General features: G+C 52.0%; 2 protein-coding genes across 3 annotated transcripts; both read right to left on the bottom strand.

Moving 5' to 3' along the window:
- Positions 1-67: 67 nt before the first annotated feature.
- NAXE (NAD(P)HX epimerase) lies at positions 68-3,445 on the bottom strand. Of its 2 annotated transcripts, none has more exons than XM_023214066.2 (6): positions 2,976-3,445; positions 2,753-2,861; positions 2,487-2,597; positions 2,292-2,405; positions 799-963; positions 68-482 (listed from the first exon to the last, which is right to left on the bottom strand). In XM_023214066.2, exons 1-6 carry the CDS (start codon positions 3,155-3,157, stop codon positions 327-329), a joined length of 837 nt encoding a protein of 278 aa, XP_023069834.1. In that variant the 5' UTR covers positions 3,158-3,445; the 3' UTR covers positions 68-326. The 2 variants fall into 2 exon arrangements, with proteins under 2 accessions (XP_023069834.1, XP_023069833.1); XM_023214065.2 differs by having other exon boundaries at positions 816-963.
- Positions 3,446-8,413: 4,968 nt separating this feature from the next.
- On the bottom strand, positions 8,414-14,345 carry TTC24 (tetratricopeptide repeat domain 24). Its single transcript, XM_023214393.1, has 10 exons — positions 13,640-14,345; positions 13,276-13,479; positions 12,545-12,673; positions 12,267-12,379; positions 11,851-11,942; positions 10,817-10,939; positions 10,560-10,666; positions 9,964-10,077; positions 9,746-9,842; positions 8,414-9,323 (listed from the first exon to the last, which is right to left on the bottom strand). The coding sequence occupies exons 1-10, from the start codon at positions 14,343-14,345 to the stop codon at positions 9,242-9,244; spliced, it is 1,767 nt and encodes a 588-aa protein (XP_023070161.1). The 3' UTR covers positions 8,414-9,241.
- Between the last annotated feature and the right edge of the window lie 2,931 nt (positions 14,346-17,276).

Raw genomic sequence — 17,276 nt, 5'->3', positions numbered from 1 at the left:
AAGTGAATGTAGCTCCCTGTCTGTGTCCCAAATGAGTAAGAATTGTGTAAAGGATAGCACAACTCACTTGGCATCTAACAGTCCATTTTCATTGTTTCCAAATACCATAGCAACCTCTTGCCCGTTGTGTTACCCCTAGAGAGATGGCACCCAATCCCCAGGGTTGCTCCCTGATTTCCACCATTCACTGACCTTTATTGCCAGAGGAGCTCCCAGGACTCCACAGTTCCGGAAGAGAGGGGCTCTAAGTCTTTATTGGGAATACCCACCCACTTTCCCTCACTGCAGACGATAGACACATGCGGTGTCAGGGTAGGGTGGCAGATTCAGCTGGTACTTCTTTTCCAGAGCAGGTGGCACAAAACGACCCCCCAGGTAATGGTAGCGACCAGTAAACTGGGTTGCAGATTTTTTGGGGGCTGTGAGGGAGATGAGCAAGTCTGGCTGGATCCCTCCAGAGTTTCCCTTCTCCACGTCCCATCCTGAAAAGAGGGTGGTATTCAGGAAGAGGCCAGATGTCTCATCCCCTTCTACACCTTGTTTTACCCTAGTCCCAGAGAAATGGGAAGTCCCCTCAGTTCCCACCTGAGGAACTCTCGTCCAACAAGCTCCACATACCCTTGGGCTGTGGTCTCTTCATGGGGCCAACATGTAAAGGGGACTTCTGAACGCTGTTCCCCAGCCCTGATGGGGGTCCAGAAAGCTGTGTTCTGCCCCTCTAGACTAAAATTATTTTAGACCTGGTGTGGGCAAGAGTCAGGAGGGTAGGGCCCCAATCTCCGCCCACCCCTGCCCCACCTTCTGGGTCCCAGCACCTGAGGGAATGTCGATGCTAGCAATGGGCACAGTGAGTCCCTTCAGGACACTCAGGATGCTGTGGAACGGTTCCCGAACATCGCCCTTGAAGCTGAAGCCAAAGATGGCATCGACCACCAGCTCATACAGTTCATCAATCATCGTGGGCTGTGGTAGAGCAGGAAAAGGATGTCAGAGCCAGCAGCTGCACAAACAGCCTTAACTGGATAGGGCTGTCCTCTGCACCTGCAGACCGTTCACAGAGACACAAGTATTGTATCTCATTCAGAGGGCAGCCTGGGCCGGGCACGGTGGCTCAAGCCTGTAATCCCAGCACTTTGGGAGGCCGAGGCGGGCGGATCACGAGGTCAGGAGATCGAGACCATCTTGGCTAACACGGTGAAACCCCATCTCTACTAAAAATACAAAAAATTACGGCTGGGCGCGGTGGCTCAAGCCCGTAATCCCAGCACTTTGGGAGGCCGAGACGGGTGGATCACGAGGTCAGGAGATCGAGACCATCCTGGCTAACACGGTGAAACCCCGTCTCTACTAAAAACTATAAAAAACTAGCCGGGCGAGGTGGCGGCGCCTGTAGTCCCAGCTACCCGGGAGGCTTGAGGCAGGAGAATGGCCTGAACCCAGGAGGCGGAGCTTGCAGTGAGCTGAGATCCGGCCACAACACTCCAGCCTGGGTGACAGAGCGAGACTCCGTCTCAAAAAAAAAAAAAAATACAAAAAATTTAGTGGGGCGGGGGGCGGGCGCCTGTAGTCCCAGCTACTCGGAGGCTGAGGCGGGAGAATGGCATGAACCCGGGAGGCAGAGCTTGCAGTGAGCCGAGATCGCACCACTGCACTCCAGCCTGGGCGACACAGCCAGACTCCGTCTCAAAAAAAAAAAAAAGACAGAGGGCAGCCTGAGGCCTAGAGAAAGTGTGAGTTGGTCACTGATTCAGGCCAAACTGAGACCAGACAGTTTTTGTTCTCGGTGCCTACCTGCCCGCCACTGGGGAGGCTACAGGGTGAGATAGCCTGAGACCGGGTCAGGAGAGCCAGATTATGGTTTCAGCTCTGCCATGATACAATTCAGTGACTTTAAGCAAACCACTTCTCTCCAACTCAGTGTCTTCATCTGTAAAATGGGTTAAGGAAAAAAATTACCCAATTTCCCATCCCTTAATCCATAGGGCAGCCACTCTGGCCTCTGAGGGGCTATCATGTGTTTACTGCATGCTAGGGCAAGAGGATCTGACTACAGACTGGAAGGAGGGACCAGGGAGATGAAAGGGCAGGGAAGCTTTAGAGAAGGTGGTGTGTGGGACTCATGGAGCACACTTTATGAAGGGGGAGAAGGCTCTTGCACACTTATTTGAATACCATCCTTTAGGCATCTTCTGTACCAGGCACTAAAAAGAGCTCAGCCTGGAAACACGATGGAAGAGCAGAGCACAGGCAGTGGTTACTGGGAGATGAAGTATTCAACTGGAGCCGCCTACCTCTGAGGGCATTTCCCCAAGGAAAGGGATGTCCATTTTCTGACACTGGGTCACCAATGCAGTGAAGAGGGGCTTGTTAGGCCTTTTGGGGTAGTAGATGGTTGGCTCATAGCCCTGGGAAGAAAGTGGTAATTCAACCCCAGATCCCAGAGCCCTCACACCCTCCTCCCCCACAGCCCCTCCCCACATACTCACAAAGAGTTTGAGGTGTCGAGCACAGACCAGACCATCTCCTCCATTATTCCCCGGGCCACAGATGACCAGGACAGTAGGGGGGCTCCTGGACATGGACGTGGGGGGATATGCCTGAAGGCAGAGTCAAGGGTGGTTCAGCGGGGTTTCGGGCGGTAATAGACCAGATTGGCCCAGCTGTTTCTCCCACCCCTTTGTGCCTGGGCCAGGGGGCTGGGACAGTGACTCCTCCCTGGCTGCTCCCAAAGGTCGAGAGTTGTGCCACTGACCTTGGCGATGGCTGTGGCACAGCTCAGCCCGGCCAGCTCCATAAGTTGGTCCACGCTGAACTGGTATTCGTTAAATAGCTCCTGGTCCACGGCCTGGGCCTCCTCCTGGCTGAGGAAAACCCGCGGCCTGAGTCCCGCCCCTCGTGTTCTCCGTAGCGCAGGTGGCCTGGCCGTCCCAGGCCCCGCCCCGCGGCAGAGCAGGCCACCCGAGACCCGCGCCTACCTCAGGTACTTCACCGCCGTGCTCGCCATGACCTCTGAGTCCCAGCGGCCACCCGAGTTCAGTCGCTGCGGTCCCCACCAGGTGGGTCCCCAGCGGCAGGCGATGGTCTGGCTTTTGATCCGCGGCAGGCGCGAGCCCGCAACCAGCAGCCCGAGGCCCAGCAGCGTCCGCACCCCTAACATCCAGCTCGCAGAGCGCTCGCACCCGACCAGGCCCGGCTAGCCCCAACCCCGGCGCATGCGCGGCGCTCGCCCCGCCCCCGGAGAGGCCGGGCCAGCACGCGCGGGTTCCGGAAGCGGCTAGGGGCTGGAGTCTTGTGGTTCTAGCAGGCCTTGGGCCGTGCAGCCTTTCCCACCTGTGCCAGCTTCCCTTACACTTGGGATCCCAGCTCTCCTCAGGAGCGTTTACAAATCGCCACACATTTCCAGATACGCCGAAATGCCTTGCTCCCAACCGCCCTTTGATAGTAAGTGCTGGCTTTGTAACTCTTTCAGTAAGGTATATGGAATAGCAGTTAGCCTTTATTCCTGCCCCACTGCTTAGAGGCTGAGTGAATGGGGGAAGCTGCTGGTGTCAGTTTTTCGCCTATACAACAGGGAAATGAGTACATACTTCATAGGTGCTAATGCCTGCAAACCGGCGCAGAGGGAATGCTATAGAAATTAAGCTACTGTTGTTATTTACATCACCGAGCCTATGTAACTTAGGCCCCCTCTCCACTAAATTAGCTTCCCCTACCTCTATTTTACCAGGATATCGCGCTGTACTTCCCTAGTCATACTTACCCCCTTTACTGAGATAATAGCTACGGAAATAGAAAATTATCCTTAAATAGGTTCTGTAAGCTATGGTTTAAAATGTAATTGAAACCATAGGCTCTGTCAGGCCTCTGAGCCCAAGCCAAGCCATGGCATCCCTGTGACTTGCACGTATATGCCCAGATGGCCTGAAGTAACTGAAGAATCACAAAAGAAGTGAAAGAAAATGCCCTGCCCCGCCTTAACTGATGACATTCCACCACAAAAGAAGTGAAAATGGCTGGTCCTTGCCTTAAGTGATGACATTACCTTGTGAAAGTCCTTTTCCTGGCTCATCCTGGCTCAAAAAGCTCCCCCACTGAGCACCTTGTGACCCCCACTGCTGCCCGCCAGAGAACAGATCCCCTTTGACTGTAATTTTCCTTTATCTACCCAAATCCTATAAAACGGCCCCACCCTTATCTCCCTTCGCTGACTCTCTTTTCGGACTCAGCCCGCCTGCACCCAGGTGATTAAAAAGCTTTATTTCTCACACAAAGCCTGTTTGGTGGTCTCCGCACACGGACGCGCATGATGTCACGATGATGTTTCACTAGAAGTCTTGAGAGGAGTAGAGTTTACCCGAGTGGTTTTGAGAACGCAAACACACTCTGTTGTATGGTTAGGGGAAAAGGTTGGAGAGTAACAAACCAGTTACCATCAAGGCACTAAGATAAAGATAATTATCCAGACTGCTATGGACTCAATGTTTGTGTTCCTTCCCCCCTCACAAATTCATATGTTGAAGCCCTAACCCCCAGTGTGATGGTATTCTGAGACAGGGCTGTTGGGATTAGCATTAGTTGGGGTATAAGGGGTAGGCCCTAGTCTGGTAGAATTAGTGCCCTTATGAGACTTTCTTCCTCTCCCCGCCCCTCCTCTGTCACCATACTGGAACCCTAATCTGACTTCCAGTCCCCAGAACTCTGAGAAAATTAATTTGTTGCTTGAGCATCCAATCTATGATACTTTATTGTGACAGCCCAAGCTAAGACACAGGTAAAGGGAAAGTCTTTTTTGTTTTTTAGACAGGATCTCACTCTGTCGCTCAGGCCGCAGTGCAGCTGCCTGATCATGGCTCACTGCAGCCTGGACCTCTGGGATCAAGTGATCCTCCAGCCTCAGCCTCTCCAGTAACTGGGACTACAGGCATGCGCCACCACGCCCGACTAATTTTCGTATCTTTTGTAGAAATTAGGTCTTGGCCGGGCACGGTGGCTCAAGCCTGTAATCCCAGCACTTTGGGAGGCTGAGACGGGCAGATCATGAGGTCAGGAGATCGAGACCATCCTGGCTAACACGGTGAAACCCCGTCTCTACTAAAAACTACAAAAAACTAGCTGGGCGAGGTGGCAGCGCCTGTAGTCCCAGCTACTGGGAGGCTGAGGCAGGAGAATGGCGTGAACCCGGGAGGCGGAGCTTGCAGTGAGCTGAGATCCGGCCACTGCACTCCAGCCTGGGTGACAGAGCGAGACTCCGTCTCAAAAAAAAAAAAATTAGGTCTTGGCAGGGCACAGTGGCTCATGCCTGTAATCCCAGCACTTTGGGAGGCCAGGGTGGGTGGATCATTTGAGGTCAGGAGTTCAAGACCAGCCTGGACAACATGGTGAAACACCGCTTCTACTAAAAATACAAAAATTAGGGCCAGAGGCACTGGCTCACACCTGTAATCCCAACACTTTGGGAGGCCGAGGCGGGTGGATCACCTGAGGTCAGGAGTTTGAGACCAGCCTGGCCAACATGGTGAAACCCCATCTCTACTAAAAATACAAAAAAATTAGTGGGGTGTGGTGGCAAGCATCTGTAATCCCAGCTACTCAGGAGGCTGAGGCAGGAGAATTGCTTGAATCTGGGAAGAGGAGGTTGCAGTGTGCCGAGATCCTGCCACTGCACTCCAGTCTGGGCAACAGAGCCAGACTCCATCTCAAAAAAAGAAAGAAAAGAAAAAGAAAAACAGTAAGTATAAGAAGAGTGCTCTAACCTCCCCTTTTCTTCCTGAAAGCAGGAAACAAAACTCCCATGTGAACAATGCCTTCCTCCAGGAGGAAAGAAACATTATCACCAGAGACAGGGAGTCGAAGCTGAGAGAATTCTGTATAAACAGACCTTATTAAAATATCTCTCATCTTCCTTTAACCTCCCCATATATTTTATTTTTATTATTTTTTTGGAGACAGAGTCTTACTCTGTCACCCAGGCTGCAGTGCAGTGGCACAATCTCAGCTCACCACAACCTCTGACTCATGGGTTCAAGCGATTCTCCTGCCTCAGCCTCCCTAGTAGCTGGGACTACAGGCACGCACCACCACACCTGGCCAATTTTTGTAGTTTTTGTAGAGATGGGGGTCTCACCATGTTGCCTAGGTTGGTCTCAAACTCCTGGGCTCAAGCCATCCACCCACCTTGGCCTCCTAAAGTGCTGGGATTACAGGTGTGAGCCCCTGCGACTGGCCTCCCCATGTATTTTAGCTGCTTTTCCACAATTAGCTCTTTGTTCAACCTAGTACAAAACATTTAGGTTTTCCTTCTTTGGGTCTTCATTGCTTTATGAGGGCTCCTGTGTCACATAAAATTTATATTAAGTAAATATGTATGCTTTTCTCTTGTTAATCTGTTTTATGTCAATTTAATTCTCTGTCCCAGCCAGAGACCCTAAGAGGGTAAAGTTTTGCCTTCCCTATGTTCTGTTATCTGACATGATCGGGAGTGGATTATTTTATTTCAACTTAAAAAAATACATTAATTTTCCATCTGTCAGTGTGGTCAGGGTCTTTTCTTTGAGGATGGAGCCCGTGATTGGATTCCTCATCTTCTTTCTTACATAAACCTCACCAGTTATGTACCACCTGCAATTTCCAGTTTGCTTCCTTAAAGTGAAACAGTTAATGGCATGTTTGAAGCAATCTTGAGTGTATAATTTATTTATGTTTTTATGATTATTCTCCCAATTTGTAATAATCTTGTTACTCACATCTAATTCCATAGCAGCTTTTATCTTTTCTTTTGAGACAGAGTCTCACTCTGTTGCCCAAGCTGGAGTGCAATGGCATGATTTAGCTCACTGCAACCTCCACCTTCCAGGTTCAAGTGAATTATCCTGCTTCAGGCTCCCGAGTAGCTGAGAATACAGGCGTGCACCACCACTCCCCAGCTAATTTTTTGTATTTTTAGTACCGACAGGGTTTCACCATGTTGGCCAGGCTGGTCTCAAACTCCTGGCCTCAAGTGATCTGTCCACCTTGGCCTCCCAAAGTGTTGGGATTACAGGCATAAGCTACCATGCCCAGCCCACAGTAGCTTCTTAAAGTAACTCAGAGGGTGGCCGCAGTGGCTCACGCCTGTAACCCCAGCACTTTGGAAGACCGAGGCAGAAGGATCACCTGAGGCCAGGAGTTTGAGACCAGCCTGGTCAACATGGCGAAACCCTATCTCTACTAAAAATACAAAAATTAGCTGGGCTTGGTGGCATGCACCTGTAATCCCAGCTACTCGGGAGGCTGAGGCAGGAGAATCACTTGAACCCGGGAGGTGGAGGTTGCAATGAGCCGAGATCACGCCATTGCACTCCAGCCTGGGAGACAGAGTGAGGCTCCATCTCAGTAAATAAATAAATAAACAAATAAATAAAATGACTCATAGGCTGGGCTGAGTCACTGTAATCAGTCACTGATTACAGTGACTCACACCTGTAATCCTAACACTTTGGGATGCCAAGGTAGGAAGATGGCTTGAGCCCAGGAGTTTGAGACCAGCCTGGGCAACATAGTGAGACCCTGTCTCTCTCTCTATATATATATATTTTTTTTAATTAGCCTGGCATGGTGGTGCACCTGTAGTCCTAGTGGGAGGCTGAGGTGGGAAGGTCGCTTGAGCCCAGGGGTTTGAGGCTACAGTAAGATGTGATCATGCCACTGCACTACAGCCTGAGTAACAGAGCAAGACCCTGTCTCAATAAATAAATAAACTCACTTTTTCCTCCATCACTGGAGGAAAAATATATTATTATAAAGAATAATAATAATACAGAAAAAGTAACTTACTTTAGTCGAGTCTTCTAAGGATCCAACTTAGTTTTTTTTTTTTTTTTTTTGAGATGGAGTGTCACTCTGTCACCCAGGCTGGAGTGCAGTGGCCGGATCTCGGCTCACTGCAAGCTCTGCCTCCCAGGTTTACGCCATTCTCCTGCCTCAGCCTCCCGAGTAGCTGGGACCACAGGCGCCCGCCACCTCGTCCGGCTAGTTTTTTGTATTTTTTAGTAGAGACAGGGTTTCACCGCGTTAGCCAGGATGGTCTCCATCTCCTGACCTCGTGATCCGCCTGTCTCGGCCTCCCAAAGTGCTGGGATTACAGGCTTGAGCCACTGTGCCCGGCCCCAACTTAGTTTCATAGAAACAATGATTAGTTTTCCCACTCTCAGTTCATCAATTTATTTTTTTTTAAAGATAAATTTTCTTTTACATCGACATGGGGTCTCACTATGTTGCCCATGGTGGTCTCAAACTCCTGGGCTCAGGCAATCCTCCCACCTTGGCCTCGCAAAGTGCTAGGATTACAGGGATGAGCCATTTCACCTGGCCTGTTCATCAATGTATATAGTATTTAATTAAATTATGAATTACAGTAACACATACAATGGGCATAAACACACTTGGTATTAAATCACAACTGCCTCTGGGTAAGCAAGGGCTTAGCTGGGGAAGTGGAACTGCACAGCATTCTAGAAAGTGCTCACTGCCTGGGTTTGATTCCCAGCTTCTCTACATACTAGTTATGTGATCTGGGAATTCAGACTGCTGAAGCTTTGTGCCCTATTTTCCTTATTTGTTAAAGGGGATGATGATAGCACCTCATATATTTGTTGTGAGGATTAGAGGAGAATACACTTGTGAAGCACCTAGAATAGGGTGGAGCATGAGCTAAGTACTTTGGGAAATGTTACAGCACATCATTGTCCCTGTGGCTGCTGGCAGGAGCTGTCCTACAGGCTATAGGCTACAGCCTAGGCCTGTGCTGAGCATCCCCTATGTTTCACAGAGGAAATAGGGTGCATCGGTTGGGTAAGATGCCTCTTCTGTAGTATTATATCCTCATTTCCCATAGGCAAAAATGGAGGTCTGGAGACAGTCAGTGACTCCAAAGCTACTTGACTACGAAGTCAGTTTTTAGAACTCCCAGGCCCCTAGCAATCATAAGATTTGGATCCAGAAAGACAAAGGGAATTTGCCATCCATTTTCCTTTTTTATTTTACCTACTGAGTCCAAAAATCCCAAGGAAGAACAAACAGAACCTCTTAGGGCCGAACCCGCAAAAAGCCCTTGCCCAGCCTCCTCAGGAGTCCACTAGCTGCACTGTGTTCTGCATCCCTGCAGGGCTGAACAACTGGGAAGAGGCTTGGTCCCCAGGACCCCCTAGCATGTGCGTGTTGGGCAGGTGCTTCAGAGATGAGGGCTGCGGCCGGCAGGGGGAGGTCACACAATAGTGCAGATGCCCGACTCCATGGGTCTCCTCTGGCAGCTCCTGCTGAGGCTTTCCCTGGGCCACTTGGATGACCTGAAAAAGGCAGGGAGGGGCTTGCCAGTGGGGGTGACTGGGGAGAGAGCAGGAGGCAGCCTGCCCTGGCTTCAGCTTCCTTTGCCCTATTTGGCCCTTACCTCTGCTGGTGGGCTCCAGAGAAGGAGGGAGTTGGCTTAAGCTTCATATCTCCCCATCCTGCAGCACCCTGTCTTTCACTGAGGCCTACCATCAGGCCATTCAGGAAGCAGGGCATACCCCGGGCTTCCAGAGCTGGGTGAGGGTTGTTCACATTGCTAAAGGGCAAAGACAAAGGGGAGCTCGGGGCTCTATATCCCAAGCATGAGATCCCAGCTTCCCCTAACTTCAACAGCAGTCGTGTTCCATTAATATCATCCCAAGCCACATATTCTACTTTCTTTGCTGTTCTCCAGGCCTCCTGCTCTCCCCCAAGGACCCACCTATTGACTTGAGGGCCATTGGGTACCACGATGCTAGGGTACTCCGTTCTGGGTGGGCCTCGACCTACAAATGGAAAATGGGCCCTGGGTCCTGGACCTAGATGGAGAAGGACAGACACATTCATCACATGCCTCTCTGCACCAAGAACTATCATGGTGGAAAAAAGCTCTGGAGAAGAACCAGGAGTTGGGGTGGTGTCAGGGGATGCGCTGCTCACTATACATGGAGGCTTTGCCGAGGACTATCCCACTGCAGGGCGTGTACTTGGTAAACATGGGGCAACTAGAAGCTAGATGGTGGGAATGATTTACTGTGCCTGGAAGGAAACACACTGAAAAGGAGACATCGGTAAATTCAGGTCAGCTCAATAAGTAGCAAGGAACTCAGCTCCCCGAGTTGCAAGTCTTTGTGGGAGAGGCTATTGAGTAGTGAGCTGGGGATTACGAACAGCGCCCAGTGCTGTGTTGGGCACAAAGTAGGCTTTCAACAAAACCCTGGGGTCCAAGATGCAAAGTTCTAGAAGTTAGGAAAGCCATGAGAGCAGGAAGAAAGAGGCAGTTCTAGAAAGGATTCAGGGAAAATGGTCCAGGGCCTTGAGAGACAAGCAAAAATCAGGGGAGGGCTGTTGGGGAGTTGTGGACTGGGACAGTCAGGGTCAGGGGTGGTGCGAAGTTGTGCCAGGCCTCAGAGAAATGACAACAAGAAGGCGGGATGGCAGGATGGGTGTAAGAAGTGGAGGCAGGCAGGTGGGGGCGGGAGTGCCACATTTGCAGTGGGGAGAGGCACCAGCAGGAATACTCTACATCAACTCACGCTCCAGTCTCCCCGGCCCAGCCCTCATGGGAACGTTTGCCGACCTCTCCTCTTTTTTCTCCTGGTGGCCCTCCTCAAACTCTTCATCTTCCCACCCACTGGAAGATCTGTAGGGGCAAGGAACCAGGGCACAGCTTGGCAGAGCAACACTAGTCCCCTCCTCCCTGGGGGTATGCATGGGGTCCTACCCCACTGTGACAGCCCCCACCACCCTGCAGAGGCTGCATACATCCCTGCTGCACCGTTCCCACCCTCACCTGTGCTGGGCACCTGCTGCACTGCTTCCTGCCTTTGCTGGGGTCCCCTCCACCTGGCTGGCCCCACCTGGAGCCTGGAGTCTTCCCGGAGCCGAGGTCTGGGAATGAAGGGGAGTAGAGGGACTAGGTCTGAGAAAAATGGCCATCCCAGCTATGTGTGTGCCAGGGTCTCAGAGAATACAATTCTGGGGTGAGGTTCTTTGTTCTGTTAAGGTCCCTGCTAGTAACTCTCAAGCTTGAATTCAGATTTAGGGACTAGCAGACCTGGCCAGCGTCTAACGGCTACCGCATCCCTTCTGGGGCCTGACATGGTAAAGTCACAGAAAGTAGGTGGCAGACATTGGCTGGGACCCAGGTATTCTGACCCCTCAATCCAATCCTCTGCCTGTACCAGGCAATTTAATTTTTCTTGCAGATTTTAAATATGGTGTCTTTAAATGTGATCTTTAAAATGCAGGAGCATAAAATCTATTACATACGTATAAATATTAAAGTATAATTTCAATTCCTGGAGTGGTAAGAGGTTTTCTGGGGTTGTCTGAAAATGTGAAGGAGGAGGCGGTTGGAGAGTCAACGAATCGTACAAAGAGACCCGGAGATAGAAACAAGTTAAAGCAGAGACAGGGAAGGAGTAACACGGTGGAGACCCACAGAGAAATGAACTCCAGAGACTTAAAGACGGCAGAGAGGGACTTCTTGGAGCACATCTCCATCCTGTGGCCATTTGGGGAACTGCAGCCAAGGACTTGAAACTTTCTACCTCCTTGCACACATGGTCTACCGATTCTTTTAAATTTATTTATTTATTTTTAATCACCTACATATCAGCCCTTGTGTTGGAGACATGCCGCAGTCCCCCATCCACCTCCCACCCCTGGAAAGTGATGTATCTCATGCGCAGGCTCAAGGCGCATGAACACAGATGAGCGGCCAAGCGCCCCGCATCCCAGGGAACATCGGCTCTGCTTACCACCAACCCCTTCTCTGGGTAACCTCTCTCCACCCCCATCTCCTTGTCTCAGGTGTCATCTCACCAGGGTGTGACCAGCCCCACCTGGGCCAAGTGCGTCCTCACGGTGTCTGCCAGCTTGGCCACCAGCCGTTCTCGCACAGAATCTGGCTCCTTCTGGGAAGAGGGTGATAATAGGTTAGTGGGGAATGCCTGGACTTTGTGGTCCTCTGGGGGTTGGGGAAGAAGGAAGCAGGAAAGGGAGGAGGGAGCAGGACTTTGTTTCCCCCTCTCTTCTACCCCATCCCCATGCCTTTCCCAGGGTCCTGCCACCACCTGCCCAGAACTGCGGACAGTGATGGACTCTTCCTCACAATAGTATCCCAACACCTAGCACACAGTGTGTGCGCTGCTGTGGGAGAAGGCGAGGAGTGAAGGCAGGAATGTCAGCCAGAAGAGGGATAGCAGGGGAGAGGTGGATTCCGGGATACAGGGTCTCACCTGACACTGGGCCAGTGCTTCCTTATAGTACTTCAAGGCCTGGTCATACTGCCCCAGCCTGGCTGCAGCCGCCCCCAGACCCTCACAGGCCTGCCACTGTCCCTTCATGTCTCCTGAGAAAGAGAGCCTGGAAGGTCCTTTCATGGCTCCCTACCCCACTGACCCGCCCCTTCAGAGGCACTCCCTACCCTCAGTTCCCCCCATCTGTCTCCCCACCAGCTCCCAGGACCCTCAGCCTCCCCGCTGGCCCAGTCACATCCCAACTCTCTCACGCTTACCAGAGTCACGGGCAGCCTGCAGGGCATGCAGGTAGTTGTCTCTGGCAGCCTTGTGGTCCCCCAGCTGGATCAGTGCAAAGGCCAGGCTGCCAAAGCTCCGGCCCTGCTCCCACCGCTGCCCCACAGAGCCTGAGGACAGAGCCCACCCCATCCTCAGAGGGGACTCTGGCTGCTGGGACATTAGGACTCCGCCCTCCAGCAACCAAGACAGAGCTCCCAGGAGGCCTGGTGCCCAGCCCCAGCACACTCCAGATGCATCCGAGAGGCCTGAACCCTCCACTCCCAGCCTGGACCCATCCTGAGTTCTGGTGTGAGTGCCTCCACCTGGCTAGTTTGAGTCAGGCAACAACCTTGTGATGCAGGCAAGGCAGGTGTTAATGGCCCTGTTTTTATAAATGCGAAAACTGAAGCTGGGAAAGTGAAAGTGATTCCTGAATGTCACAGTCAGCAGAGGGGCTGGATTCCACTTCAGGCCTCCTCTCCCAGCCAGTACCCTTCCCCCTGCCCACTGCTGCCTTCCCAACCCTGAGGTCTCGGCCTCTGGGCCCACAACCCTCTGTCCTGTCTGACTGTCCCATCTCCTGCACTTCCAGCTCTCTCCCACTGGTTATGGGTTTTCAGGCTCCATAAGTGGTCCCAAAGGGCCATCTACCCTTAAGCCTTGGGGCCCCTTTTGGAAACCCTTCTTAGTGTCTTAGTCCCAGTCCCATTTCCCGGCCCCGAGCACCCACCATGCAGGTCAGCAGCCTTCTGGTGAAACTCTTGAGCTTCCTGATAGTTGCCAAGGGCGTTGTGGGCCATCCCGAGGTTTCTTAGCACTGTGGCCTGCTCTCCTGGCACCCAGCACAGAGGAATGGCCTGCAGGAAGGCCTCCACAGCCAGCGGAAACAGCCGGAGCTGGCAGTAGCCCAGGCCTAGATCATTATAGAGGTGCCCTAGAGGGCATAGCCAGGGTCACTGGTAGCCGGACCAGGTATAAATAAGGCTGGTACAGCCCCTATCCACTCCTCCAGTGTTCCCCAAACCCAGCCCTCTGAATAGCACCAGGCTTTGTGTCTCCCCAGATCCCACACCTTCCCTGCCCGAAGATCTCACCCAGCAGTCCCCTCTCAGTGCTCCTCTCGGCAAGCCTCCGGCTTTTCTCCAGCACCTGCACAACTTCCCCTACCCGATGCCGCCCACTCTTCAGCATACATCCTGCCGCAGCCCCCAATGCCAGGGCTGCGGCCTGCAGCTGCCTCTCTTGGACATAGGCCCGGCTTGCTTCCTGCAGGCAGTGGGCTGCTAGCTCAGGCTGTCCCAGAGCCTGGTAGCAGGCTCCCATTTTTGCCCAGGCTTCTCCCTGGTCACCCTGTGGCTGGTAGTGGCCCAGGGCCCTGTGATACCAGGCCAAAGCTTGAGGCAGCTCGCCAAGGGCATGGTAGGCCAAAGCCACATTGAAACACTGGTCTCCATGATGCCTGCCCTGTGCCTTGTCTTCAGGGTGGGCTCGCAGGAGCAGCTCAAGGCCTCTAGCTGGGTCCCCAGTCTCCACATAGGCAGCCCCCAGGTTGAAGGCACAGGCCCGGAGCACTGGGGTGTCCCCGGTTTGTGGGGTCTTGGAGGCCAGAAGGAAGGCCCTCTGGAAGTTGTTCAAGGCTTCATGGTTCCGGCCAGCCTGAAGGGCCCCGTGGCCAGCCCTGGTGAGAGCTTGGATGCTGGCTTCTTGCCGCAGCCACTTTCTTTTCTTCTTTGTCTTATTGGAGCTTGAAGGCTCAGGCTCCGGCCTCTGGGGCACATCCTCAGGGTTGGGGGAAGACATAGAGCTGACAGAGGGGAACAGAGGGATCTGTATGTCAGCCTTGGCTTCCTCTAGAGCAGGACCCCCTTCGAGAAATTCAGCTCTACCCCTGCCCTAGCATGACCCTCAGGGTTTCAAGGATTGGTCTCTGACGTCTCACTTTGTTTCTTCTGTCCCACTGGGTACCATATCCACTCTCACTCTAACGTCCTGACTAATTCTTAGTCCTCCTTCAAGACTCATGTCAAGTAACAGCTTGCTTCAGAACACACCTTCTTCTCAACGAAGAAGGTCCCATAGCACCTGATGCCTATGTCTTTTTTTTTTTTTTTTTTTTTTTTTTTTTTGAGACGGAGTCTCGCTCTGTCGCCCAGGCTGGAGTGCAGTGACCGGATCTCAGCTCACTGCAAGCTCCGCCTCCCGGGTTCATGCCATTCTCCTGCCTCAGCCTCCCGAGTAGCTGGGACTAGAGGCACCTGCCACCGCGCCCAGCTAGTTTTTTTTTGTATTTTTTAGTAGAGACGGGGTTTCACCATGTTAGCCAGGATGGTCTCGATCTCCTGACCTCATGATCCGCCCATCTCGGCCTCCCAAAGTGCTGGGATTACAGGCTTGAGCCACTGCGCCCGGCCGCCTATGCCTTTTATAGCATTTATCACACTGGGTCAGAGTTGATGACTTTCTTGTCTTCCCCCCGTCACTAGATTTGGAGCAACTTGCAGGGTCTGGCACATAGTAGATTCACAATAAATGTTTTTGGAAAGAGATGAAAAAGTTCTGGAGATGGATGGTGGTGTTGATTGCACAATAATGTGAGTGTACTTAATGCCACTGAACTGCACATTTTAAAATGATTAAAATGGTAAATTGTATGTTATATATATGTTACCACCATACAAATGTTTTTGGAATGAACAAATAGGCCAGGTGCAGTGGCTCACACTTGTAATCCCAGCACTTTGGGAGGCTGAGGTGGGCAGATCACAAGGTCAAGAGATAGAGACCAGCCTGACCAGCATGGCAAAATGCTGTCTCTACTAAAAATACAAAAATTAGCCAGGCGTGGTGGTGCACACCTGTAATCCCAGCTACCCAGGAGTCTGAGGCAGAATTGCTTGAACTTGGGAGGTGGAGGTTGCAGTGAGCTGAGATCATGCCATTGCACTCCAGTCTGGGTGACAGAGCGAGACTCCATCTCAAAAAAAAATACAAAAAAAAAAAAAAACTGCAAATAAATAGATGAAGGAACCACATATGCAGGGCCTCTCCTCCCTAACCTCCTTCACACTGTGCCTCTACTAATACCCACCCACTCATCATCTGGGTACTCCTGCTATCTAATCTCAAGATGTAGTTTAGGTCAGTTCAACAAGCACTCAGTAAGTCCCTGCTATGTGCTAGGAGCCACACTAGGCACTGGGGACCCTAGGGTGAGGAGGCTCCTGAATTGGCAAGGAGCCAACCTCCAGGAGAGCAGGATTCTCTGAAAAGGAGTGTGGTGTGGGATGGAACATCCATTTACTGCCCCTTCCCTAGCTCAAGGGGAAGCTCTCTCTCTCCATTTCTTCTGCTTTCTGTCTGCTGGCTGGTTCCAGGCCCCCAGCCTCCTGCTCTGGTCTCCAGAGCCTCCTTAAACCTGAATACAAGCATCTCATCAGCTTGTATATCCTGTTAGTTATCTTTCCCCTGGAAGAGCAAAGGCTTTTCATGAACTCTCCTCCCAGGAGACGGGAAAAAGAGTGGAAAAGACGCAGGCCCTGGGCTCTTGCCCCTCCCATTTTATTCTTTTTCCCCCTTTTTTAGGAGGGGCAGGCAGAGGAAAAACAGTCTCTTTTAAAAGAAATTCCCCTCACTTCTAAAAACACCCAGAAATCCTGACTTTTCAAGGCCTTCCACTCCAGGGCATTCCTGACTACCCCCATGCAGTGTGGGGACGCCCACTGCAGGACACCTTACCTCCTTGGGTCTTCTCCGCAGCTGGCTCTCTGGAATGGCCCCTCTGGCTTGGGTTACCTCCCTAGCTGTTAGCTCAAAGCCCTGGAGGTTACTAGACAACCAGGTACCACCCTCCACTCCTAGGGAATTATTTGAGTGACAGTTCTGGGGCCGTATCTTAGTGCTAAACCTCGATAGTGCTGCAGACACACCCCCTCAAGTCCCTCACTTCAAGAAATGAATCAAGGCATCAGAGGGGCGCTTACTAGTTACACCCCCAGATATCATCTCATCTACTTCGTCCCCTCATTTCACAGAGGAGGGGACCAAGCCCCAGACAGCAGATGTGACTTAACTAAGGTCAAAGAGCAGTCATGTAGCTGGGGTTAGACTCTAGGTTTGTTTTGAGACGGAGTCTCACTCTATCACCCAGGCTGGAGTTCAGTGGCACCATCTCGGCTCACTGCAACCTCTGCCTCCTGGGCTCAAGTGATTCTCCTGCCTCAGCCTCCCGTGTAGCTGGGATTCCAGGTGCACGCCACCACGACCAGCTCATTTTTGTATTTTTAGTAGAGATGGAGTTTCATCATGTTGGCCAGGCTGGTCTCGAACTCCTGACCTCAAGTGATCCAGCTGCCTCAGCCTCCCAAAGTGCTGGGATTAAAGGCGTGAGCCACCGTACCCGGTCTTCTTCTTTTTTTTTTTTTTTTGAGACAGAGTCTTGCTCTGTCACCTAGGCTGGAGTGCAGTGGCGCGATCTCGGCTCACTGCAACTTCTGCCTCCTGGGTTCAAGTGGTTCTCCTGCCTCAGCCTCCCGAGTAGCTGGGATTACAGGTGCCTGCCACATGCCTGGTTAATTTTTGTATTTTTGTAGAGACTGGGTTTCACCATGTTGGCCAGGCTGGTCTTGAACTCCTGACCTCAGGTGATCTGCCTGCCTCTGCCTCCCAAAGTGCTAGGATTATAGGCGTGAGCCACCGCGCCCAGCCAACTCTAGCTTTTTTGATTCAAGGTGA

This window comes from Piliocolobus tephrosceles, chromosome 1, assembly GCF_002776525.5.
Source record: "Piliocolobus tephrosceles isolate RC106 chromosome 1, ASM277652v3, whole genome shotgun sequence".
Lineage (NCBI taxonomy): Eukaryota > Metazoa > Chordata > Mammalia > Primates > Cercopithecidae > Piliocolobus > Piliocolobus tephrosceles.
This window is presented reverse-complemented; position numbering and strand designations above follow the sequence as displayed.